Source organism: Oncorhynchus mykiss, chromosome 11, assembly GCF_013265735.2.
Source record: "Oncorhynchus mykiss isolate Arlee chromosome 11, USDA_OmykA_1.1, whole genome shotgun sequence".
Classification (NCBI taxonomy): domain Eukaryota; kingdom Metazoa; phylum Chordata; class Actinopteri; order Salmoniformes; family Salmonidae; genus Oncorhynchus; species Oncorhynchus mykiss.
In genome coordinates, this window is record NC_048575.1 from 36,929,634 (window position 1) to 36,956,276 (window position 26,643).

At 43.7% G+C, this 26,643-nt stretch overlaps 2 protein-coding genes across 7 annotated transcripts in view; both read left to right on the top strand.

Annotated features, from left to right (window-relative positions):
- The window catches only part of LOC110535646 (transcriptional repressor NF-X1), a 30,330-nt gene extending 13,453 nt beyond the window's left edge, over positions 1 to 16,877 (top strand). Inside the window, exons 9-24 of one of the 5 annotated variants that reach the window (XR_005034621.1) lie at positions 85 to 302; positions 383 to 480; positions 3,876 to 3,906; positions 4,051 to 4,133; positions 4,327 to 4,435; positions 4,824 to 4,943; positions 5,227 to 5,306; positions 5,517 to 5,747; positions 6,031 to 6,104; positions 6,265 to 6,363; positions 6,485 to 6,526; positions 7,681 to 7,796; positions 8,951 to 9,017; positions 9,711 to 9,856; positions 10,066 to 10,170; positions 16,185 to 16,229. Coding sequence is in view for 4 of the 5 variants with exons in the window: in XM_036935379.1 (XP_036791274.1) it covers positions 85 to 302; positions 383 to 480; positions 3,876 to 3,906; positions 4,051 to 4,133; positions 4,327 to 4,435; positions 4,824 to 4,943; positions 5,227 to 5,306; positions 5,517 to 5,747; positions 6,031 to 6,104; positions 6,265 to 6,363; positions 6,485 to 6,526; positions 7,681 to 7,779; positions 8,951 to 9,017; positions 9,711 to 9,856; positions 10,066 to 10,170; positions 16,185 to 16,260 (1,678 nt within the window). In the remaining variant the exon portion in view is untranslated. Of the gene's footprint in view, positions 1 to 84; positions 303 to 382; positions 481 to 3,875; positions 3,907 to 4,050; positions 4,134 to 4,326; positions 4,436 to 4,823; positions 4,944 to 5,226; positions 5,307 to 5,516; positions 5,748 to 6,030; positions 6,105 to 6,264; positions 6,364 to 6,484; positions 6,527 to 7,680; positions 7,797 to 8,950; positions 9,018 to 9,710; positions 9,857 to 10,065; positions 10,171 to 16,184 lie in introns of all 5 variants that reach the window. The other 4 variants (XM_036935379.1, XM_036935381.1, XM_036935380.1 and 1 more) reach the window with 4 other exon arrangements.
- A 744-nt stretch (positions 16,878 to 17,621) lies between these two features.
- LOC110535649 (SWI/SNF-related matrix-associated actin-dependent regulator of chromatin subfamily D member 3) overlaps positions 17,622 to 26,643 on the top strand; it is a 104,121-nt gene continuing 95,099 nt past the window's right edge. Inside the window, exon 1 of one of the 2 annotated variants that reach the window (XM_021620765.2) lies at positions 17,622 to 17,984. In XM_021620765.2, coding sequence (XP_021476440.1) covers positions 17,973 to 17,984 — 12 coding nt within the window. In that variant the 5' untranslated portion in view covers positions 17,622 to 17,972. The remainder of the gene's footprint in view (positions 17,985 to 26,643) is intronic. The other variant, XM_021620770.2, reaches the window with a different exon arrangement.

The window sequence follows — 26,643 nt, forward strand, 5'->3', positions numbered from 1 at the left end:
TGCGGAGCATCCTTTTCCTTGCTCCAATCATGCCTTGTATATTATTGATTGATTTTCTGATTCGCAAGATTTTCTCGCTCCCAGGATGTTGGACTGTGAGGCCCACCGATGCAAGCAGGTGTGCCACCGTGGGCCGTGCCAGCCGTGCCCACGCTCCCCCAGGCTGGTGAGGAATTGCCCCTGTGGGCAGACGGCCTTGGCCAAGCTCCTGGAGCTGGGCTACCCTGAGCGCCGCAGCTGCTCTGACCCCATCCCTTCCTGTGGCAAGACCTGCAACAAGCCCCTGCCCTGTGGATCCAATGGTAAGACCGACAGTGTGTCCACAGGTATGATCTTTCTATGGGATTTAAATGTGTTGACTTGTTCTCCCATGTCATTACAGAGACCATCCACATCTGTGAGAAGCTGTGCCACGAGGGCTGCTGTGGCCCCTGCACACTCACCTCCACCATCAAATGCAGATGTGGTTCGAAGATCAATGTTAGTCCCCAAAAAGGAGTACTGTACATATATGGTGTTTGTATCATGCTTGTATCGTGAGGGAAAGTCTTCAAATGTAATCAAATTGTATTTGTCACATGCACTGAATACAACCGGTGTAGACCTTACAGTGAAATGCTTACTTACAAGCCCTTAACCAAGAATACTTTACGAAGTTTTAAGAAAAAATAAGTTAAGTAAAAAAAAATAGAAAATAAAAGTAACAAATAATTAAACAGCAGTAAAAAAACAATAGTGAGGCTATATACAGGGGGTACCGGTACAGCGTTGATGTGCGGGGGCACTGGTTAGTTGAGGTTGTTGAAGTAATATGTACATGTAGGTAGAGTTAGTGACTGCATAGATAATAAACAGAGTAGCAGCAGAGTAAAAGAGGGGTCTGGGTAACCCTTTGATTAGCTGTTCAGGAGTCTTATGGCTTGGGTGTAGAAGTTAAGAAGCCTCTTGGACCTAGACTTGGCACTCCAGTACCGCTTGCTGTGCGGTAGAAGAGAGAACAGTCAATGACTAGGGTGGCTGGAGTCTTTGACAGTTTTTTGGGCTTTCCTCTGACACAGCCTGGTATAGAGGTCCTGGATGGCAGGAAGCTTGGCCCCGGTGATGTACTCGGCCATACGCACTACCCTCTGTAGTGCCTTGCGGGGCCGAGCAGTTGCCCTACCAGGCTGTGATGCAACCAGTCAGGATGCTCTTGATGGTGCAGTCGTAGAACCTATTGAGGATCATAGGACCCCAAATCTTTTCAGTCTCCTGAGGGGGAATAGGTTTTGTTGTGCCCTCTTCACGACTGTCTTAATGTGCTTAGACCATGATAGTTTGTTGACGTGAACACCAAGGAACTTGAAGCTCTCAACCTGCTCTACTACAGCCCCGTCGATGAGCACTCTCCCATTCTGTCTTTTTCCTGTAGTACACAATCAACTCCTTTGTCTTGATCACATTGAGGGAGAGGTTGTTGTCCTGGCACCACATGGCCAGGTCTCTGACCACCTCCCTATAGGCCGTCTCATCATTGTCGGTGATCAGGCCTACCACTATTGTGTCATCAGCAAACTTAATGATGGTGTTGGCGTCGTGCCTGGCCATGCAGTCATGAGTGAACAGGGAGTACAGGAGGTGACTGAGCACGCACCCCTGAGGGGCCCCTGTGTTGAGGATCAGCGTGGTGGACGTGTTCTTACCTACCCTTACCACCTGGGGGTGACCCGTCAGGAAGTCCAGGATCCAGTTGCAGAGGGAGGTGTTTAGTCACAGGGTCCTTAGCTTAGTGATGTGCTTTGAGTACTATGGTGTTGAACGCTGAGCTGTAGTCAATGAATAGCATTCTCACATAGGTGTTCCTTTTGTCCAGGTGGGAAAGGGCAGCTTGGAGTGCAATAGATTGCATCATCTGTGGATCTTTTGGTGCGGTATGCAGATTGGGAGTGGGTCTAGGGTTTCTGGGATAATGGTGTTGATGTGAGCCATGACCAATCTTTCAAAGCACTTCATGGCTACAGATGTGAGTGCTACGGGTCAGTACTCATTTAGGCAGGTTACCTTAGTGTTCTTGGGCACAGACACTATGGTGGTCTGTATGTTGGTATTACAGACTCAGGTGGAAAATATCAGTGAAGACAATTACCAGTTGGTCAGCACATGCTTGGAGTGCACGTCCTGGTAATCCGTCTGGCGCTGCTGCCTTGTGAATGTTGACCTGTTTAAAGGTCTTGCTCACATCGGCAACAGAGAGCGTGATCACACAGTCGTCCGGAACAGCTGATGCTCTCATGCGTGTTTCAGTGTCACTTTCCTAGAAGTGAGCATAAAGTAATTTAGCTCATCTGGTAGGCTTGTGTCAATGGGCAGCTCGCGACTGTGCTTCCTTTTGTAGTCTGTAATAGTTAGCAAGCCTTGCCACCTCCGACAAGTGTCGGAGCCGGTGTAGTACGATTCGATCTTAGTCCTGTATTGACCCTTTGCCTGTTTGATGGTTCGTCGGAGGGCATAGCGGGATTTCTTATAAGCTGCCAGGTTAGTCCCGCTCCTTGAAAGCGGCAGCTCTATCCTTTAGCTCAGTGCGGATGTTGCCTGTAATCCATGGCTTCTAGTTTGGGTATGGCCGTACGGTTACTGTGGAGACAACGTCATCAATGCACTTATTGATGAAGCCAGTGACTGATGTGGTGTACTCCTCAATGCCATCGGAATAATCCCTGAATATTTTAGTCTGTGCTAGCAAAACAGTCCTATAGCATCTGCTTCATCTGACCACTTTCTTATTGACCGAGTCACTGGTGCTTCCTGCTTTAGTTTTTGCTTGTAAGCAGGAGTCAGGAGGATAGAAGTATGGTCATATTTGCCAAATGGAGGGCGAGGAAGAGTTTGTGTGGAGTGAAGGTGGTCTAGAGTGTTTTTTGTTTTTTTTTGTTTTTTTTTCTCCCCACCTCCACCTCTGGTTGCACATTTAACATGCTGATAGAAATTTGGTAAAACTGATTTAAGTGTACATGCATTAAAGTCCCCGGCTACCAGGAGCGCCGCCTCTGGATGAGCGTTTTCCTGTTTGCTTATGGCGGTATACAGCTCAGTGATCTTTGTGCCAGCATCAGTTTGTGTTGGTAAATAGACAGCTTTCAAGAATTTAGATGAAAACTCTCTTGGTGACTAGTGTGGTCTACAGCTTATCATGAGTTACTTTACCTCAGGTGAGCAAAACCTTGAGACTTCCTTAGATTTAGTGCACCAGCTGTTACAATATACATAGACAGCCAGCTCTTGTCTTACCAGAGGCCGCTGTTCTTTCCTGCCGAAAAAGCTTAAAACCCGCCTGCTGTATTTTATTCATGTTGTCGTTCAACCACGACTCCGTGAAACATAAGATATTCGTTTTTAATGTCCTGTTGGTAGGACATACGTGATTGTAGTTCGTCTATTTTAATTTCCATTGATTGTACGTTGGCTAATAGGACCGATGGTAAAGGGAGATTACCCGCTCGCTGCCGGATCCTTACAAGGCACCTGGACCTTGGTCCCAGATATTTGTCTCTCCTGCGAATGACGGGGATGAGGGTCTTGTCGGGCGGCTGAAGTAAATCTTTCCTGTCTGACTCGTTAAAGAAAAGGTATTCCTTCAGTACAGGGTGAGTAATCGCTGTCCTGGTATCTAGAAGCTCTTTTTGGTCATAAGACACGGTGGCAGAAACATTACGTACAAAATAAGTTACAAATAACGGGAAAAAACACGCACAATAACACAATTGGTTAAGGAATTGTAAAACGGCAGCCATCTCCAGCGCCAATTTCAATAGTTCTGTATATGCGCACTGTTGCAAATGGAGGTGTAATTCTGTTCTACCAAAGAGAACCCCTGAAGACCAACTCTTTGTTTTCAGGATGTTCCCTGTGCAACCATCCAGAATGAAGGTAAGATTTGTTTCATTCTTTGGGGGGGGGGGGGGGGGTGTTGCCACTGTACTTACTAAAAGTAGATTTCTCTTGTACTTAAGTGCCTCATCCATTGTCATAATGTCTTCTTAATTTAATCTCTTTCCTTCCTCCCAATTGTAGATGGACTGATTTTTACCTGTGAGAAGCGCTGCCTAAAGAAGCGCTCCTGTGGCCGACACAAATGTGGCGAGCTGTGCTGTGTGGTGAGTGACAGAAAGCAGTGTGTGGCACCCAGTTTGTAAAGAACACAGTCAGGAAGTAAAAGTCATACATTAGTTACCTGAATGAATTTGGTAGTAGTTATTAGGAATGAATTGATGGCACTACAGAGGGCATCCAGATGTGCCTGCCTACTATCTAGCTGGTGTCACACTGACATATGTCCCCGCCCCATAGGGTGTGGAACACACATGCTCTCTGGTCTGTGGCTACAAGCTCAACTGTGGCCTCCACCGCTGCCAAGAGCTCTGTCACCGTGGGAACTGCCAACCCTGCTGGCAAACCAGTGAGTACCAGTCAACGTTCCCAGTGCTACTCCCAGTGGCACTGCCAACAGATGTTCACATGCCAGCAGATGCACAGATGCCTGAGTCATTTTATCCAGGCTTTGCGATTCTTTTTGGTTCAAATGGCAATGTTCCTCACCATATCTTATCTTGCTTAAGTCTAGAGCACATCCTATTTCACAGGGTAGGAAGTCCATTTACTATACCAGTGAGGGTGAATCTTAACTTCCACTTAATTTTCACTGTCTCCTATTGACATGTCTTAGTGTGATACAGTATGCTGTGTCTTGATAATTGAGATCACATGGCCCCATTAGCTAAGTAACCTGCCAGACCGGTTGTCATAGGCCACATCCCTCTGATTTCCTGCCTGTTTCCTGTGTGTAGGTTTTGATGAGCTGGCGTGCCACTGTGGGGGGACTGTCCTATTCCCCCCAATCGCCTGTGGCACCAAGCCCTTAGAGTGTAAGAACCTGTGTACCAGGAGGCACAAGTGTGACCACCAAGGTAAAGAATCAAGCTACCTCTAGAACCAAAGAAATCACTACAATTCACCTGGAAGACTGCAAGTCATATGACTTGCAGTCTTCCAGGTGAATTGTAGTGATTTCTTTGATATATATATATATATATATATATATATATATATATATATATATATATATATATATATATATATATATATATATATATATATATATATATATATATATATATATATATATATATATTAGTGCCATTTGGGATGAAACATTTCTTCGGGCTCGTCTCATACTGTCTATGTCCTCAGTGTTCCATAATTGCCACAGTGAGGAGAAGTGCCCACCCTGTACTTACCTCACTCAGAAGTGGTGCATGGGAAAGCATGAGGTAACTTTCCTGATTTTAGCCTATTGGCTGCATTGATCTAACCTTCAACCGGCTTCCCTTTGAAAGTATAGCGTGTGCCCTAAATGGCACCCTATTCCCTAAATAGTACACTCTGTTTGACCAGAGCCCTATGGGCTGTAGTCAAAAGTAGTGTCCTGTATAGGGAATAGGGTGCTATTTGGGATACTTCACCAAAGCCTTCCCCCGCAGCGAAGGAGCAACATTCCGTGCCACCTGCAGGACATCTCCTGTGGTCTGACCTGCAACAAGGTGCTGCTGTGTGACCTCCACCGCTGCCGCCGCATCTGCCACCGGGGAGAATGTCTGGCCAAAGGCGCCTGCCGCCAGCCCTGTGTGCTGCCCCGTGCCGACTGTGGCCACCCCTGCAACGCCCCTTGCCACAAGGGCACCAGTTGCCCGCGCAACACCTGCGCTGCCAAGGTACAAAAAGTTTCATGTTCAACCAACTGACTCGAGGGATTTTATCCTGGTTAAATAAAGGCTAATTAAATCAAAAATGTGGCACCTGTGCTATAGAGAGATTGCACTACATTTAGGGTGACATTCTGACTGTAAACATGTGGAAAATTTCCCCCGAATTGACCGTAGCTCTTCAAATACTCGGGCACATGGGTCAGACGTGGAGATACAGGCAGCCGTGTTGGACAGCAGCAGTCTTCTTCTTGTGGCCAGGGTTTCATGAGTTTCCATGTCTGTCCCACAGGTGGCGCTACAGTGTGACTGCGGCCGGAGAAAGGAAACGGTAGTGTGCACGGAGGCAGCCAGTGCCCATCAGAGGTGCGCGCGCGTGTGCCCTTATGTGCCTGTACAGTAGAATCAAACAACTAACTTGCGTGCTCTAAACCAGAGTTTTCACTTATTCCATGTTCACTTTTCCGAACTTGACTGTGCATGCAGTGCCAACCAGTGGTTCCCATTATGTGTCCCTGTGCTGTAGGTATGCTGCCATTGCCATGGCCAGTAAGCTGTCTGACATGCAGCTGGGTGACTCTGTAGACATCGGTCTAATCACTAAGAAGGAGATGAAACAGGCCAAGTAAGATGGGACCAAACCTGACTCAAAGCTTATAGCATACAAAACATAGTTGTTTACCTTGTACAAAATACGAGTGTACCGTTTCCAGCTTATGTTAATGTCTGTGTGTGTTCCGTCTCAGGTTGGAGTGTGACGAAGGGTGTGCTGCACTGGAAAGGAACAGGTCAGTTTTTGCACAGCTGTTGTGCGCTCGCACACAGCAGGGCTCCAGACCTCAATCATTTTAGTCGCATTTTGCGACCCTTTGACTTGGCTGTAAGAGATTAAATTCTTAACTGGTCGCATCGGCGCAAGCTTAACAGTCATTACATGGTCACCTCACTCAAAAGTTTCAAAACATTTTTGCTGCCTGAAAACATGATTTGGTCAAACAGTGAAGTGCTTTATCCTTACGATTCCTGTAATGCAAGTGTCTGCCAAGCCCATGTGCATGATTCACTAGGGCCTGCTGCTGTGACGAGTGAGCCGATCTCTCTCTCTCTCCCCGCCCGTTGTGCGCTCCGGGAATTGCTGGAAAAACACAGTTTTGGAAGCAACTACTGTTGAAACTGTCAAATAGACTATTTTACAACCGATCGCAAGAAATTGATATGGCTTTGAGATACGAAGCGTGCGAAAGTGGAATGCGCATCGGCCCTTGCGAGTGCATAGGGTAGTAGGCTACAATTGCAAAAACAATTTAGGACATTACTTTTACTGATTTAATAAATGGCTACTAGCACTGGGTATTATATTTAGTGTTAGCGATCTAATCTGTTAAGTGTTTTCACTTCCTCGTGGTGAATTGGCCCCAAAATACTTAACATATGGTTTTAGTTCACATAAAGTAGGTGAATTCATCTCCATTGAACAACATTCTGGAGTCATATTTTAAGAGTAAAATATAACCGTACCCTTTTGTCAACCCACAATTCATGACAATCACCGGATTCTTGGACATGTTAGACTAAACAACTTATTTATTGAATAGCCTAACATCTCAGTATTCTATCATACCATCTAAAGCACGGTGAATGACTTTATAAAGCGATTTACACATTTATTTTCCTATTGCTTAACGCTGTGGGGGGGGGGACTTGGTGTGACCAAACTGTGAGCTGGTGCTACCAACTGAAAAAGTGGCACCAGGGGAAAATGCTGGTCTGGAGCCCTGTACACAGACAGCCACTTGATAGCACATTGCTTTAGGCTGTCGAATGGATTTTTGTTTTCTTAAAATGTGCAGTCAACATCCAAGCTTTTTCCTGTTCTAGTCTTCTTTAGATCAGTGGACCTTAGTGTCTGCCCATGTTCGGTTGTGTGTATGTGTCCTGACAGGCGATTGGCTGTGGCCCTGCAGAGTTACCCTTCAGTGGACCCCTTCAACATCCGCACCTCCTCCTCCACTTATAGTGACAGCCTCCGAGGAGATGCCAGGTGGTGTACCAATACATGTAATGTATTATCCAATGCATGCTGAGAATGTTCTCAGATATTTTTGTCTTCATGTGCATGTTATGGGGATAATATTTCCCAATTTGAAGGCCAATTGATGGCACCGATGTACTTCGAGCCACTACCGGTGCGCTCTGAGACACCATTTTCACATTTCATTGACGTCTTTAAAATCAAAATCACATTTTATTGGTAGCAGATGTGAATGTAGCGAAATGCTTGTGCCCCTAGTTCCGACTGTGCAGTAATATCTAACAATTTCACAACTACCTTATACACACAAGTGTAAAGGAATGAATAAGAATATGTACATATAAATATATGGATGAGCGATGGTGCGGCATAGGCAAGATGCAGTAGATGGTATAGAGTACAGTATATTCATGAGATGGGTAATATAGGGTATGTAAACGTATAAAAGTGGCATTGTTTAAAGTGGCTAGTGATACATTACATCAAGATGGCAAGATGCAGTAGATGGTATAGAGTACAGTACATGCATATGAGATGAGTAATGTAGAGTATATAAACATTATATAAAGTGCATACATTTATTACATCCAATTTTTAATTGTTAAAGTGGCTAGAGATTTGAGTCAGTATGTTGGTAGCAGCCACTCAATGTTAGTGATGGCTATTTAAGTCTGATGGCCTTGAGATAGAAGCTGTTTTTCAGTCTCTCGGTCCCAACTTTGATGCACCTGTACTGATCTCACCTTCTGGATGATAGCGGGGTGAACAGGCAGTGGCTCGGGTGGTTGTTGTCCTTGATTATCTTTTTGGCCTTCCTGTGACATCAGGTGCTGTAGGTGTCCTGGAGGGCAGGTAGTTTGCCCCCGGTGATGTGTTGTGCAGACCTCACTACCCTCTGGAGAGCCTTACGGTTGTGGGTGGAGCAGTTGTCGTATCAGGTGGTGATACAGCCCGACAGGATGCACTCGATTGTGCATCTGTAGAAGTTTGTTTTTGGTGACGAGACAAATTTCTTCAGCCTCCTGAGATTGAAGAGGTGCTGTTGCGCCTTCTTCACAACGCTGTCTGTGTGGGTGGACCAAGTCAGTTTGTTCAAGATGTGTACGCCAAGGAACTTAACTTTCCACCTTCTCCACTGCTTTATCACAACATAAAGTATTTCTTATTTTTCCAAATTTAGAAAAGATTTGAAGTTTGTCAGCGAGGTTGAAGAGGAGATCAAGAATCTGGTTGAGTTGGCCAGCAAGGTAAGGGACCAATAGACTTAGGTTGTGTGCTGAATAACACCCTATTCCTTATAATAGTGCACTACTTTTGAACAGAGCCCTATCACCTGGTCAAAAGTAGTGCACGAAATGGGGAATAGGTTGCCATTTTGAACACAGATGGGGTGAATTTAACACAGAATTAAAGCACAGGGACAAGAATAAACACACGCCTCCTTGGCATGAAATGTCACCCCCCACTTAAATTGAGTACAGCGTGTATTATTTAAGAGCAGTTAGATGAGATGGTGGTGGATTTAAATACTTTATACAGGGCCAGCATTTCCCTATACATGACTGGGTTTCCCTAAACCACTACCAGCTTACTAGAGGACCTTCAGTTTGCGTAGTCTGCATTTAGCTAAAAGCTTCTGGTCCCCTTAGTTGAAGGAGTGCAGGAAAGACTTGAAGTATTTGAATGTCCTTGGGTATTACGATGGGTATTGATGATGATCGCTAAAGGTTCGATTTGTCGTTGGTTATCCCTTTTGGTTCTGAACATTGGGAAATACTAATTTAGTCAGCATAATGTCCAGTGAATTCAGCTCCGGTAGCTTGTGATGTTTATTAGGACATTTATTTAAACCTTAAATCAAATGGGGGACTCGGAACAATCTTTCATAGTGGAAACATGAAGTCTTGAGTGACGTGTGTGTGTGTGTAACCTGTTTTCAGGGTAAACTGTCCAAGAGGAGCCACTGCTTCCCCCCAATGAACAGAGAGCACAGGAAGATAGTCCACGAGCTGGCTGAGGTCTACAACGTAGAGAGCGTGAGCTACGACAGCGAACCCAAACGCAACGTGGTTATCACCGCCATCAGGTAACGCCTCCACATGATCGTTACAATCTATGACGATCTCAAAATAGATGCATGTTGTAGCTTTAAAAATACTTTGTAATTACTGTCTGTGCAACAGTATCAGCTGGGTATATTTTGTATGAAGGGATGTGTATTGTGAACAATTCAGACAGTGCTGTGCCTCTGCTATTCTGAGGATATGTTGTAACTGTACTTTTTGCTGTGTGCAGGGGGAAGTCTGCCTGTCCTAACTCAACACTGACGTCCCTGATAGAGAGAGATACAGGAGTCTCAAGGGCTCCCCCACCCATTGCACATATCAAACAACATAGCAAGTAGGCATGCATCTTTGCACTCACACATTGAAATCATTTATAATGTATTTATAAAGCCCTTCTTACATCAGCTGATGTCACAAAGTGTTGTACAGAGACCCATCCTAAAACCCCAAACCGCAACCAATGCAGGTGTAGAAACACGGTGGCTAGGAAAAACTCCCTAGAAAGGCCAGAACCTAGGAAGAAACCTAGAGGAACCAGGCTATGAGGGCTGGCCAGTCCTCTTCTGGCTGTGCCGGGTGGAGATAACAGAATATGGCCAAGATGTTCAAATGTTCATAAATGACCAGCATGGTCAAATAATAATAATCACGTGGTTGGCGAGGGTGCAGCAAGCCAGCACCTCTGGAGTAAATGTCAGTTGGCTTTTCATAGCTGATCATTAAGAGTATCTCTACCACTCCTGCTTACTCTAGAGAGTTGAAAACAGCAGGTCTGGGACAGGTAGCACGTCCGGTGAACAGGTCAGGGTTCCATAGCTGCATGCAGAACAGTTGAAACTGGAGCAGCAGCATGGCCAGGTGGACTGGGGACAGCAAGGAGTCATCAGGCCAGGTAGTCCTGAGGCATGGTCCTAGGGCTCAGTTCCTCTGAGAGAGAAAGAGAAAATTAGAGAGAGCATACTTAAATTCACACAGGACACTGGATAAGATTGGAGAAATACTCCAGATATAACAGACTGACCCTAGCCCCCGACACACAGACTTCTGCAGCATAAATACTGGAGGCTGAGACAGGAGGGGTCTGGAGACACTGTGGCCCCATCCGACGATACCCCCGAACAGGGCCAAACAGGCAGGATATAACCCCACCCACTTTGCCAAAGCACAGTCCCCACACCACTAGAGGGATATCTTCAACCACCAACTTACCATTCTAAGACGAGGCCGAATATAGCCCACAAAGATCTCTGCCACGCACAACCCAAGGGGGGGCGCCAACCCAGACAGGAAGATCACATCAGTGACTCAACCCACTCAAGTGACGCACCTCTCCTAGGGACAGTATGAAAGAGCCCCAGTAAGCCAGTGACTCAGCCCCTGTAATAGGGTTAGAGGCAGAGAACCCCAGTGGAGAGAGGGGAACCGGCCAGGCAGAGACGGCAAGGGTGGTTCGTCGCTCCAGTACCTTTTCGTTCACCTTCACACTCCTGGGCCAGACTACACTCAATCATAGAACCTACTGAAGAGATGAGTCTTCAGTAAATACTTAAAGGTCGAGACCGAGTCTGCGTCTCTCACATGGGTAGGCAGACCATTCCATAAAAAATGGAGCTCTGTAGGAGAAAGCCCTGCCTCCAGCTGTTTGCTTAGAAATTCTAGGGACATTAAGGAGGTCTGCGTCTTGTGACCGTAGCGTACGTGTAGGTATGTACGGCAGGACCAAATTGGAAAGATGGGTAGGAGAAAGCCCATCTAATGCTTTGTAGGTTAGCAGTAAAACCTTTGAAATCAGTCCTAGCCTTAACAGGAAGCCAGTTTAGAGAAGCTAGCACTGGAGTAATATGATACATTTTTTGGGTTGTAGTCAAGTTTCTACCAGCCATGTTTAGCACTAACTGAAGTTTATTTAGTGCTTTATCCGGGTCGCCGGAAAGTAGAGCATTGCAGTAGTCTAACCTAGAAGTGACAAAAGCATGGATACATTTTTCTGCATAATTTCTTGACAACGTTTCTGATTTTTGGAATGTTGGAGATGGAAAAAAGCTGTCCTTGAAACAGTCTTGATATGTTTGTCAAAAGAGAGTTCAGGGCCCAGAGTAACTCCGAGGTCCTTCAGTTTTATTTGAGACGACTGTACAACCAATATTATTTGTCAGATTCAACAGAAGATCTTTGTTTCTTGGGACCTAGAACAAGCATCTCTGTTTTGTCCGAGTTTAAAAGTAGACCATTTGCAGCCATCCACTTCCTTATGTCTGAAACACAGGGTTCCAGGGAGGGCAATTTTGGGCTTCACCGTGTTTCATCAATGTACAGCTGTGTGTCATCCGCATAGCAGTGAAAGTTAACATATATATATATATATATATATATATATATATATATATACTGCTCAAAAAAATAAAGGGAACACTTAAACAACACAATGTAACTCCAAGTCAATCACACTTCTGTGAAATCAAACTGTCCACGTAGGAAGCAGGCCAGTACATCAGGAGACGTGGAAGAGGCCGTAGGAGGGCAACAACCCAGCAGCAGGACCGCTACCTCCGCCTTTGTGCAAGGAGGAGCAGGAGAAGCACTGCCAGAGCCCTGCAAAATGTGCATGTGTCTGCTCAAACGGTCAGAAACAGACTCCGTGAGGGTGGTATGAGGGCACGACGTCCACAGGTGGGGTTGTGCTTACAGCCCAACACCATGCAGGACGTTTGGCATTTGCCAGAGAACACCAAGATTGGCAAATTCGCCACTGGCGAACTGTGCTCTTCACAGATGAAAGCAGGTTCACACTGAGCACGTGACAGATGTGACAGAGTCTGGAGACGCCGTGGAGAACGTTCTGCTGCCTGCAACATCCTCCAGCATGACCGGTTTGGCGGTGGGTCAGTCATGGTGTGGGCTGGCATTTCTTTGGGGGACTGCACAGCCCTCCATGTGCTCGCCAGAGGCAGCCTGACTGCCATTAGGTACCAAGATGAGATCCTCAGACCCCTTGTGAGACCATATGCTGGTGCGGTTGGCCCTGGGTTCCTCCTAATGCAAGACAATGCTAGACCTCATGTGGCTGGAGTGTGTCAGCAGTTCCTGCAAGAGGAAGGCATTGATGCTATGGATGGCCCGCCCGTTCCCCAGACCTGAATCCAATTGAGCACATCTGAACATCATGTCTCGCTCCATCCACCAACCGCCACTTTGCACCACAGACTGTCCAGGAGTTGGCGGATGCTTTAGTCCAGGTCTGGGAGGAGATCCCTCAGGAGACCATCCGCCACCTCATCAGGAGCATGCCCAGGCGTTGTAGGGAGGTCATACAGGCACGTGGAGGCCACACACTACTGAGCCTCATTTTGACTTGTTTTAAGGACATTACATCAAAGTTGGATCAGCCTGTAGTGTGGTTTTCCACTTTAATTTTGAGTGTGACTCCAAATCCAGACCTCCATGGGTTGATAAATTTGATTTCCATTGATCATTTTTGTGTGATTTTGTTGTCAGCACATTCAACTATGTGAAGAAAAAAGTATTTAATAAGAATATTTCATTCATTCAGATCTAGGATGTGTTATTTTAGTGTTCCTTTAATTTTTTTGGAGCAGTGTATATAGTGAAAACAATAGTGATCCTAAAACGGAACCTTGAGGAAACACCGATATTTACAGTTGATTTGTCAACTGTCAGAGGACAAACCATCCACAGAGACCAACTGATATCTTTCCGACAGATCAGATCTAACCCAGGCCAGAACTTGTCCATGTAGACCAATTTGGGTTTCCAATATCTCCAAAAGAATGTGGTGATTGATGGTATCAAAAGCAGCACTAAGGTCTAGGAGCATGAGAACAGATGCAGGGCCTCGGTCTGACGCCATTAAAAGGTCATTTACCACCTTCACAAGTGCAGTCTCAGTGCTATTATGGGGTCTAAAACCAGACTGAAGCGTTTCATATACTTTGTTTGTCTTCAGGAAGCCAGTGAGTTGCTGTGAAACAGCTTTTTAATTTTTTTTGAGAGGAATGGAAGATTCGATATAGGCCAATTTAGTTAGTTATATTTTCTGGGTCAATGTTTGGCCTCGAGAGGCTTTATTACTGCCACTTTTAGTGAGTTTGGTACACATCCAGTGAATAGAGAGCCGTTTATTATGTTCAACATAGGAGGGCCAAGCACAGGAAGCAGCTCTTTCAGTAGTTTAGTTGGAATAGGGTCCAGTATGCAGCTTGAAGGTTTAGAGGCCATGATTATTTTATCAATGTGTCAAGAGTTGTGCAGACTCAGGACAACTGAGCTTTGGAGGAATACACAGATTTAAAGAGGAGTCCGTAATTTGCTTTCTAATGATCATGATCTTTTCCTCAAAGAAGTTCATGAATTTATTACTGCTGAAGTGAAAGCCATCCTTTCTTGGGGAATGCTGCTTTTTAGTTAGCTTTGCGACTGTATCAAAAATACATTTTGGATTGTTCTTATTTTCCTCTAAGTTGGAAAAAATAAGATGATTGAGCAGCAGTGAGGGCCCTTCGATACTGCACGGTACTGTCTTTCCAAGCTAGTCTGAAGAATTCCAGTTTGGTGTCGCCCCATTTCCGTTCAAATTTTCTGGAAGCTTGCTTCAGAGCTTGGGTATATTCTGTATACCAGGGAGCTAGTTTCTTATGACACATGTTTTTTGTTTTTAGGGGTGTGACTGCATCTAGGGTATTATGCAAGGTTAAATTGAGTTCCTCAGTTAGGTGGTTAACTGATTTTTGTACTCTGACATCCTTGGGTAGGCAGAGGGAGTATGGAAGGGCATCTAGGAATCTTTGGGTTATCTGAGAATTTATTGGACAACTTTTGATGATCCTTTGTTGGGGTCTGAGCAGATTATTTGTTGCGATTGCAAACGTAATAAAATGGTGGTCCGATAGTTTAGGATTATAAGGAAAAACATTAAGATCCACAACATTTATTCCACGGGACAAAACTAGGTCCAGAGTATGACTGTGGCAGTGAGTAGGTCCGGAGACATGTTGGACTAAACCCACTGAGTCGATGATGGCTCTGAAAGCCTTTTGGAGTGCGTCTGTGGACTTCAAAAATTTGAATATCATCTGCCATGACAACAAGGTCCGATAAGAACTCAGTGAGGAACGCTGTATATGGCCCAGGAGGCCTGGATTTCATGACTAGAAGCTCAAGACAATGTGTTTTCTTTTTTGGTAAATTGAAATTTGCTTTCATAAATGTTAGCAACACCCCCGGCATTGCAGGATGCGCGCGGGAGGGATATGGTCACTAGTGTAACCAGGAGGTGAGGCCTCATTTAAACACAGTAAATTCATCAGGCTTAAGCCATGTTTCAGTCAGGCCAATCACATCAAGATTATGATCAGTGATTAGTTCATTGACTATAACTGCCTTGGAAGCGAGGAATCTAACATTAAGTAGCCCTATTTTGAGATGAGGTATCACAATCTCTTTCAATAATGGCAGGAATGGACGAGGTCTTTATTCCAGTGAGATTGCTAAGGCGAACACCGCCAAGGTTTAGTTTTTTCCAACCTAGGTCGAGGCACAGACAAGGTCTCAATGGGGATAGCTGAGCTGACTACACTGACTGTGCTGGTGGCAGACTCCACTAAGCTGGCAGGCTGGGTAAGAGGGTGCAGGCGATCTCATTGTGGAGTTAGAGCCCTGTCTATGTTCGTAGATAAGATGAGCCCTTCAGCTAGGATGGAGTCCGTCACTCCTCAGCAGGCCAGGCTTGGTCCTGTTTGGGGGTGATTCCCAGAAAGCGGGCCAATTATCTACAAATTCTATATTTTGGGAGGGGTAGAAAAGTTTTCAACCAGTGATTGAGTTGTGAGACTCTGCTGTAGAGCTCATCACTTCCCCCTAACTGGGAGGGGGCCAGAGAAGTACTCGATGCCGACACATCTTTCTAGCTGATTTACATGCTGAAGCTATGTTGTGCTTGGTGACCTCTGACTGTTTCATCCTAACATCGTTGGTGCCGACATGGATAAAAATATCCCTATACTCTCTCCTCTCGCCAGTTTTAACTTTAGCCAGCAACATCTTCAGATTAGCCTTAACGCCGGTAGCCCTGCCCCCTGGTAAACAGTGTATGATCGCTGGATGATTTGTTTTTAAGTCTAATACTGCGGGTAATGGAGTCGCCAATGACTAGGATTTTCAATGAACGACTCCTCACTCCACACACTGAAAGACTCCTCACACATACAGGCCTAAATTGGAACTGAGGACATGGGCCCGAATTGGACCTTAGTTTGTAGGCTCTCAATGTCCCAATGACTTGTAGCTATCCAGCTACAGCTAGTTAACTGTGGTTCTTGTTTTTGTCATCAGGACTGATGGTGTGAGCAGCTGGTCCAAGGCAGTCAAAGAAGAGCCGGCAATCGACTACTTCGATGTCCAGGATTAATAAAGGCCCAAAACAAGCAAACCTCGACGTAATAATACTAAATAATGTATCTGCTGCTCCAAGATGGTCTGAAATCTGTAATGCCATCTCACCTCATTTGTTGTGCTTGTCTTCAAGAGAAAATATCACTGCAGTACTATTTTAGTTTTGTAACCAAGTAAAAAGTGTTTAACTGCCATATGCAAATAGCATGAGCAAATCTCCAGACTTTGAAAATAATCATGGATTGCATTTGAATAGTTAACAATTTTCACTAGTTCCTAAAGTGCAACTGTTGTATTTGACGAGGGGACACGCAATACCTTATTTCAATAAAGCAATGTTTCAATAGTGTTGATACTTGACTTACCAATATAATGCAGAGAACCTGTATTGACATTGTTACAAATGCTATAAAATAAAACCACAAGATAATACATAATATAATAATCAGGTATTTTTTTTATGAAAGGCTCATTACGTTCTGTAAGGTTCTTTAAAGTTTGTTTGGGTTCTTTTGGCCATGATCAATTAGGTTGCATTTAACTATCAACATTATGATGCACAGGTGATGAAAGGGGCTGTATCATACAGACCATATATATTTTCTGAACAAAAAAATAAACGCAACATGTGAAGTGTTGGTCCCATGTTTCATGTGCTGAAATAAAATAACCCAGAAATGTTCCATAGGCACAAAGTGTATTTCTCTCAAATGTTGTGCACAAATTTGTTTACATCCCTATTCGTGAGCATTTCTCCTTTTCCAAGATAACCCATCCACCTGACCGGCATGGCATATCAAGAAGCTGATTAAACAGTGTGGTCATTACACGGGTGCACCTTGTGTTGGGGACAATAAAAGGCCTCTCTAAAATGGTCTGTTTTGTCACACAACCCAATGCCAAAGATGTCTTTAAGTTTTGAGAGAATGTCCACCAGAGCTGTTGCCAGATAGTTCAATGTTCATTTCTCTACCATAAGCTGCCTCCAACGTCGTCGTTTAAGAGAATTTGGCAGTATGTCCAACCGGCCTATGTCCAACAACCACAGACCAAGTAATCATGCCAGCCCAGGACCTCCACAATCTGACTATTTCTGTCTGTAATAAGTAATTCTGTCTGTAATAAAGCCCTTTTGTGGGGAAAAACTCCTGATTGGCTGGACCTAGCTCCCCAGGTCCACCCATGGCTGCGCCCTGCCCATTCATGAAAAATACATAGATTAGGGCATAATTTATTTAAATTGACTGATGTCCTTATATGAATTGGAACTCGGTAAAATCGTTGAAGTATAATTTCCCACTGCATCATGACGCGCTACAGACAGCTCGTCATCCTTTGTGCCCTTTTCATTAAACCATTTGCATTAAGAGACTAATATTCTCTAACGGTTTACACATCTTGTGAAATATTTTAGTGGGCAGACAGTGTGTGTGTCAACGGTAGAAGCGGTAATTTGATGACACTCCCTGCTAGTCGCAAATGTTTATAATATTTTATCTCTAGCAGAACCCGCGCCTGCGCTTCTTGAAACGAACTAAGCTTCACCAGACCCCGCTCCATCCCCGAGACTGCGTCCCCTCCCCTACTGTGTCTACAGTTGCCGATGTACCAGTCTACCTAATGGGGGAGTGATCGAGTAGCCGTGTGGAAGTTGAGGAGTGAACACCGCACAGATCTTCAGGAACATTATTTCAGTTTGCTTGGGAGTGCACAGACTGGATCTCAGCAATGGAGAGAAAGGTAAGAGTTGTGCCCGCAGCACACTTTTTATTGTATTGTCTTGACATCTGTTTTCTGTTATACTATGTGCTCACCCTGCATAGTGAGAATAATTTATTTTCCACCATTATAGAACTCCATTCCGCGCTGCCAAGCCCACGGCACCAGAAGGCATATTGCCAACCGGATTAGTGCGCACAGTAGTTTTCGACTGGGTCTAGTTTATTGTGTATCTGAAAATCTTTTCTTATGATGAATTGTTTAATCTACCCTTTCATTTCCATCTTTAATCCACGAAAAGCCTATGTTTGTATGTTATTGATTGACAATCCTGCCGCATGTAACCAAGTTGAAAATATGGGTGTATGTGTATGCATCATCATTATACAGCAGGCCAGGCTATACAATAATTGCACCTCACCCCGCCTTAGTCTCGAAAACCCGACTGACTATAGGCAACACAGTGGCTACGTTCAGGTTTTTCAAGACTACTCACCCCTCCCTTGAACCTCCACCCCTCGCCGTTTTCAACCACTGCAGACACGGCCGGCTTGTTAACCTTGACTTGTGTGAGAAGCAGACACTTGATTAGAAATAAGGTGAATGCACACTGGACGAGACAACACTCCCCTTCTCTGTTTGACGCATGTAGAACAACAAACGTGTGAAATGACTCTCATTCACTGCTCTCTTCTGCCTGTGCCCTATGGCTAAGAATTAGACTAGATGAAATTGACATGGACTTGAGCCTATTTGTTGTGTTGTATGACTATAATTCCCACTTTACATCAAGTGTCCTAAAACCTATTTAATAGTTAGTTTGTAGGTTGTGTAATTATTCAACACAAATAATTATATAATAAAGGCTAAAGCAGCCGTTTTTATATCAAATAATTTCCGGCTAACAATGAAGTACCTTGCTGTAATAGTTTTACATTAAAATTGGCAAAAATAGCTTTTTAACTAAACTATTTCTCAAAGCAAGAATTTAGCTAGGACTGTCTGAGAGGGGAAGGGAAAAGTGAAAACTGTTATTGGCAGAGAGGTTTAGCACTATCTCTGTTATTGATTTATTAGCCAATTTACTGCATGGTGATGTCACCAGGCATGCTGAAACTCCTGCCCATGCAAACCACAACAGAAGGTCCTGTGTAGATTGTATTTTCAACCAGCACCGATCAGACTTGCCTAGTTAAATAACAGTGTTAGTTTCATCAGCTGTTGTACAATATGATACAAAACACAGTAAAAACAGACTACTCTGGGCCTTTAACATAAGATTTGTAAACAAACCCCAATTGTGGCTTCACACCCACTCACTATGTAATTATTGTTTTACATGAGAATATTTAATTATCCTCATTTGCAAATGCTTGAAAGTGTGTATACCACAAACGGGCGACAGTTGTAAGTATTGAGTTTCACTGTACCTGAACTGCCTTTGTGATTTTTGGGAATTTAATGTAAAGTGGGACCACTTTGGGTCAGTAAGCAGCCTTATTGAACCCACTGCTCTGAGAATTATCCCAAGCTTATTATCCAGTTCTTTAGGGGTGTTGGATATATTTCTCAGCTGTAATGGTAGACCAATTTTCTTGGGGGGAGACAATATACTAGAACATATTTTCAACCTATATTTGCAAGTGGGTATCTTTATCCTGTTAGGATTGTGTTGGTTTAGTGATGTAAGGGGGTGGTAGTTCGGTAGGCCACAGTAGACTGGAGTGAATGGAATGGTATCAAACACATGGAAACCACATGTTTGATGTATTTGATACCATTCATTCCATTCCCGCCATTACTATGAGCCCGCCCTCCCCAATTAAGGTGCTACCAGCTGCCTCTGATGTGGGCCTTTCCTTTGCCTGTGGCTCAGTGGTGTTTGCAGAGACGGGGACGTGTGGAATGCACTATAGCATTCTGGCCTCAGAAGCCTTCTGCATCAATGCATAGCAGGATCTCATGAAAAGGGCATGGGCACAGAATCAAGCTCCTCTCTATATCTACTGTATTTTGGGGTCTTGATTAGTTGTAATGTTAATACTCACTGCGAGACAAGTGCTAGGAGTAGCTGTGTGAGATGTAGTACAAGATTGGAGTGTGCAAAGCCGTCATTAATGCAACGGCTGGCTACTTTGAAGAAACTCAAGTATAAAATATATTTCGATTTTTCTTGACTTTTTTTTGGTTCCTACATGATTCCATGTTATTTCCTAGTTGTGAGGTCTTCACTATTACTCTACAATGTAAAAAATAGTCAAAATAAAGACAAATCTTTGAATGGGTAGGTGTATCCAAACTTTTGACTGGTACTGTATATGGCACTTTCACTTGGTCTTTTAGCAAAACACTGTCAACTAGATCTGTGGCTCTGAATGTAGTGGTGGCATTTGTATTGATCATGTGTCCTATTTTGCTGCAAAGCATGTACGTTAGAGGGCTATTTTTTTTAAAGCTTTATAATTCACTATCCTAACATATTATGTGTTATTAGAAACAACTTGTGGTCGTGATTAAGTTTTCAATCCAATGCATTTTGGTGAGATGTATGCTCGGCATTCCATTCTTCCCTTGTGCTTAGATTCCATCAAGACAAAAAACAACATTGGATTTCCATGCTTTAACCCGGTTGGAATGTGTGGCTTCTGTACTGTCCCTAGTGCAGAGTCAGCATTTCACCTTGCAATGTGTGAACTTACTGTGGAGCTGCTGAAAGGATTTCATTGGAAAATTAGTTGCAGCGGCTAATGTGGCCTAAGAGTGGGAGGGCAAAAACCTCACACCAAGGCAGCAGCATAAAGCACAAACTTTTGAAAGATGATTTAAGTTTGGTTTACGTGTTGTTGTCTATGTACAGAAGAGACGTGGACGTTGTGGCGTGCGACGCCACTGTATAGGCATGACATGGCCCTCGGGCCAGCAGCAGTCATTGGTACAGATGAGTTTGTGGGCAGATCTTTTTTTTCATCCACCTAATGTTTAAGCCAAGGGCTGTGAGTAGGGTAAACTGATCCTATATCTGTAGCTGGGGGCAGCCTCTACCTCGAGCCCTGAGAGAGGGCGTCCGATGATCCACCCTGCTGCACCCTGTTGAAAGTCTGCGGAGAGTGATGAAGTCCCATTTGTATGCATGGGACTGTCACACCTCAAGAGGCCTGATGGAGTAGCGGCTCTTTTTGTCACTGTACTGGATGCTTGAACATTAATAGAATCGCTCCGCTCTACATCTCCCTCTTGCTCCGTCCCTCTTTCCCTCCCTCCTTCCCTCCCTCCCTCCCTCTCTCCCTCTGCTCTGTTGAATCTAGAATAGCGGTAGACAGATGACCCATCATTCCAACAAGAGAGCGAGCTGGAGGATGAAAGTTTTGGTGGAGGGCCCGTAGTTTTATTTTAGCTCATGATTAATGGTTTGGCTTCACAGCAGAACTTCTTCAGAACATGGCTTTATACTGTACTTAACTGTAAGTACGGTATTGGTAATATCTTAGCCCACTTTCTGTCATCTGGTTCAAGGCATTTCAGATTCTGAATGATTCTGAATGACCTTGAATAGCATGGGTCTAGGTGCCTTTGCGAGTCTTTGAAGCTTTGCCATAGGCCCTCAGTTAAAACTTGGACACATTTGGACCCCTCTCCCCAAATATTAGGTCAGCCTATTGAATGGTCCATGGCTTTTGTGTTCAGGATTACTTGCAGGGAGAACTGGACAATGAGCACTTCCTTATTTGGCTGGCAAGGAAAGCCCTGGACATATGAAAGTAGGGCCAAGCTTTTGTTACCTAGGAAACGAGCTACAGTATTGGCTTGGTAGACTTGGACTTGATAAGAAATGCTAAACTCACTGAAAGTTTGAATGTACAGAAAAAAGAACATTCTAGAATAGTGTGCAAGTCAACGTAATACAATACAGTAGGGAGACTAGCTTGTTGGGTCTTTCCAGCAATTAGGTGCCTTTTTGAGAAGTGTAACCTAATTTTAACATTCTGTCATAAAGAGCAGAATCTCAAGAGGTTAAATACAAAAATGACTATAGTAAGTGCCTATTAAGTGAAAAAGGTTAACCGTAACAGGGTTTGATCAGGTCAATCAGCCATAAATCCCCTTGTGACAGGGTGAATGGAAGCTTGTTGTTTGCAACAGGGAGTGGCAAATGATTGAAAAAAAAATGCAATTGTTAAAGCATTTCTTTCCTGTCTATATGTTTTCCACCACAAAACACCAGCAAATGGCCAAAAAGCGTAAAACCAGCTCAACTGCATTTACTCTAGGATTTAACTATTAGATGTTCCAATGTTTCTTTTAACAAAGATATTTTTAACAAAAGTCTTACCGCACGGGATTAAGTGGGTTAAAATCTTCCTAGAAGTGACAAAGGGTTGACGGAGGGACATGTCAAACTACTGAATTCTGGCACTTTAGCAAGCCTTTATTGATATAAAAAATCAGATGTATTGAATTATCCATGTGGTCAATATTAAAGGCCACTAAATTTAATATAACTTGCTTTTCAAATCCAATATTGGTACACAATTGTTACGCAAAAGGCACTTTTTTTCATGGAAGGACCCGACTCCCATACTGTATGTATGTGGCATTTCTTTTCATTTTAGTCATTTTACCAGACGCTCTCATCCAGAGCAATTTACAGGAGCAATTAAGGTGAAGTGCCTTGCTCAAGGGCACATTGACAGATCTTTTCACCTAGTTGGCTCGGGGATTCGAACATTTTGGTTACTGGCCCAACGCTCTAAAGAGCAGGGCTACCGCACACAGAGCTATCGTAGACAACCCTGATACTTTGGCCCGAAGACATGAATAAGTACAAGAAGGCCCGCTATGACCTCTGCAGAGTCATCGAACGAGCAAAAGGACAATATAGGAATAAGGTGGAATCATATTAAACAGGCTCCAACACCTGTCACATGTGGCAGAGGCTACAGTCCATTACGGATTACAGAGGAAGACCCAACCGTGATCTGCCCAACAATGCCTCTCTACCAGACGAACTCAATGCATTTTATGCACGCTTTGACAACAACAACATTGAGCCGAGTGTGTGGGCCGTCACCGACCCAGAGGACTGGGTGATCTTGCTTTCCGAGGCCGACGTGAGAAGGGTCTTTAATCAGGTCAACACCCGCAAGGCCGCGGGCCCCGATGGTATTCCAGGGTGCGTTCTCAGAGCATGCACAGAACAGCTGGCAGGCATGTGCACGGTAATTTTCAACATCTCCTTGTCCCAGTCTGTAATCCCCACATGTTTTAAGATGACCACAATCATCCCTGTTCTTAAGAACTATAAGGCTTCCTGACACTATGATTACCGCCCTGTAGCACTCACTTCTGTAATCATGAAGTGCTTTGAGAGGCTGGTTATGGCAGCGTCTCAAACAGAATGCTGTTCATTGACCACAGCTCAGCGTTCAACACCATTCTCCATTCTCTGGGTCTGAACACCTCAGCAACTGGATTCTGGACTTCCTGACGGGCTGAAACCAGGTGTTGGGGTTAGGCAACATCACCTCCACCACGCTGACCCTTAACACAGGGGCCCCACAGGGTGTGTGCTTAGTCCCCTCCTGTACTCCCTGTTCTCCCACGACTGCATGGCCACGCACGACTCCAACACTATTATCAAGTTCGCTGATAACACGACCGTGGTAGGTCTGATCACCGGCGACGATGAGTCAGCCTGTAGGGAGGAGGTCAATGACCTGGCAGTGTAGTGTCGGAAGAACAACCTCAACGCCCTCAAGACCAAGGAGCTGATCGTGGACTACAGGAAACGGGCCATAGACTATTTTCTCTGCTGCTACACGGCAATAGGTACCGGTTCATCAAGTCTGACACCAACAGCCTCTTGAACAGCTTCTATCCCCAAGCAATGCAACTGATAAATAGGTAACAAAATAGCTACATGGACCGAGTTTACCTTGTCTCTCACAAGCAGTGGTGGAAAAAGTACTAAATTCTCATACTTGAGTAAAGTAAAGATACCTTAATAGAAAATATCACAAGTAAAAGTTAGTCACACAGTAAAATACTACTTGAGTAAAAGTAAAGATACCTTAATAGAAAATGACTAAAGTAAAAGTAGGTAAGAAGTATTTCTCTAAAAGTAAGTCTGAAAGTATTTGGTTTTAAATATACTTAAGTATCAAATGTAATTGCTAAATATACTTAAGAATCAAAAGTAGAAGTAAAAGTACAAATATTTTAAAATTCCTTATTAAGCAAACCAGACGGCACCATTTTCTTGTTTTTGAAATTTACGGATAGCCAGGGTCACCCTCCAACACTCAGACATAATTTTAAAACAAAGCATTTGTGTTGTGTGAGACCGCCAGATCAGAGGCAGAGGTAAAGTACAGATAACCTCTTAAGGTTCAGCCCCTTTAAAAATAAAAAATTGCAGCTAAAATGACATGCCCAAATCTAACTGCCCGTGGCTCAGGCATTGAAGCAAGGATATGCATATTCTTGATACCATTTGAAAGGAAAAACCTAGACGTTTGTGGAAATGTGAAATGAATGTAGGAGAATATAACACATTAGATCTGGTAAAAGAAAATACAAAGAAAAAAACAACTTTAATTTTTTTATTTTTTTTTATCAAAAAATTGAAATTGAAATGCAAGAGAAAATTCCCAACACATTCAGCTAGGAAGCTGGAGGTAATTTAGATGGTGTCCACAAGAGGGCAACAGTGTATGTGCAAAGTTTCAGACTGATAAGTCAAGAATGAGCAAGCTACATGTATGAAGTCACCCAGGTGTCCTTCATGATTTGCCCAAATGTACCCAAGTGGCCAAATTGATAAATGTTCAAGAACATAACATATAGAAAACATACAAAAATGCTATGCTAAAAAAAAAAAAAAGTTTACACAACCCCAGGAATGTCATACATTATGGATCGTTAGCCTCCCTACATAAAATGTACTAACAGGAAACGCGACAAGAATGCTGATCCAATGTCTCCACAGAAGTGAAATATTTAAGATAAGGGCCAAGTTAGGAGCCAACACTGATCTAATGTCATAAGTGAACACACCACAAACCACACACAAAGTAAAAATATATATATAAAAAAAAGTGTACACACTATTTACAATTACAGTATTTAGAACACAAGATTGTGCTGCTGGTCCCTAGTCCCAAGTCTTTTTCTGCTGTAAAGCACTTACCGTCCTCTACTTGTAGGCTGGCTGGGTATTCACCCCTCTAGATGGCCGCGCGGGGGGTTGTTGTGGAGCCAGAGAGAGCAGCAATCAGACTGTGGGGGATGGAGGACTTGAATGTGGTCTCTTTGAAGTCAGTCTTTACCACTATTGAAGTTTTTTTCTATCAGTAAGAACTTAAGTTTATTACTTTGTTTTATTGAACCTTTATTTTAGCAATACATCAAATAAACAACACATCTATAAACATATATTATATAGAGTGGAGAACACTGTGGTGAAGTGTGTGTGTGTGTGTACCAATTATTTAAATAAAAAAAATTTAATTAACCTTTATTTAACAAGGCAAGTCAGTTAAGAACAAATTCTTAGTTACAATGACGGCCTAGGAACAGTGGGTTAACTGCCTTGTTGACGATACGATAGAAAATAGTAGCAATCGGTATTTTCGAAAGCAGTCTCGTTCATATTTCACAACCTCCGCTGGCTTTTGGAGTTGGCCATACACGATAGAGCAAAAATAATAGGCCTAGACTTGATTTATTGCATGTTTCTGATCAGTGATAGATGAGCAAGCAAATAAATGAGCTACACCACCTCCACGTACTTATTTGCCCAGCCAGAGACCAATTAACCTTTACAGAAGCTATTCAGTGAAACAAAATCACATTAACTGATTATCAGACAAGTCACAGGCTTTTGGTAGGGAGTAGGCTACTAAGCGAGAGAAGAGTAGAACAATTCACTTGTTAAGCTACGTAACATGCACCATTTTGTAATCAGTGCTAATAGAGCCAACTTTTACTAAAGAAGGGGATGAGCAGCATACCCCTCAACTTAACATATAACGATTGGATAACTTTGGGAGTTTCAGTAAGCACAATACCTGTCAGAGTGTAAAGCGTGCCAATGCCTCTTCAGCATTACGGCTATGCAGACTGCCGGTTTTGTGAATAGGCTATCATTTTTCATAATGACATGGACAAGTTTGTTGGACAACAACAATAGAATGTTCATTAATGTTCATGATTTAATGGGTGCCAAAGCCGGTAAGATGAAAGGGTAAGTTTCTACCGAGGGGTTGGCAGGACTTTTAAACACATTACTGCAATGATGACTGGGTTGGCAGGACTTTTAAACACATTACTGAAATGATGACTGGGTTGGCAGGACTTTTAAACGCATTACTGCAATGATGACTGGGTTGGCAGGACTTTTAAACACATTACTGAAATGATGACTGGGTTGGCAGGACTTTTAAACACATTACTGCAATGATGACTGGGTTGGCAGGACTTTTAAACACATTACTGCAATGATGACTGGGTTGGCAGGACTTTTAAACACATTACTGCAATGATGACTGGGTTGGCAGGACTTTTAAACGCATTACTGCAATGATGACTGGGTTGGCAGGACTTTTAAACACATTACTGCAATGATGACTGGGTTGGCAGGACTTTTAAACACATTACTGCAATGATGACTGGGTTGGCAGGA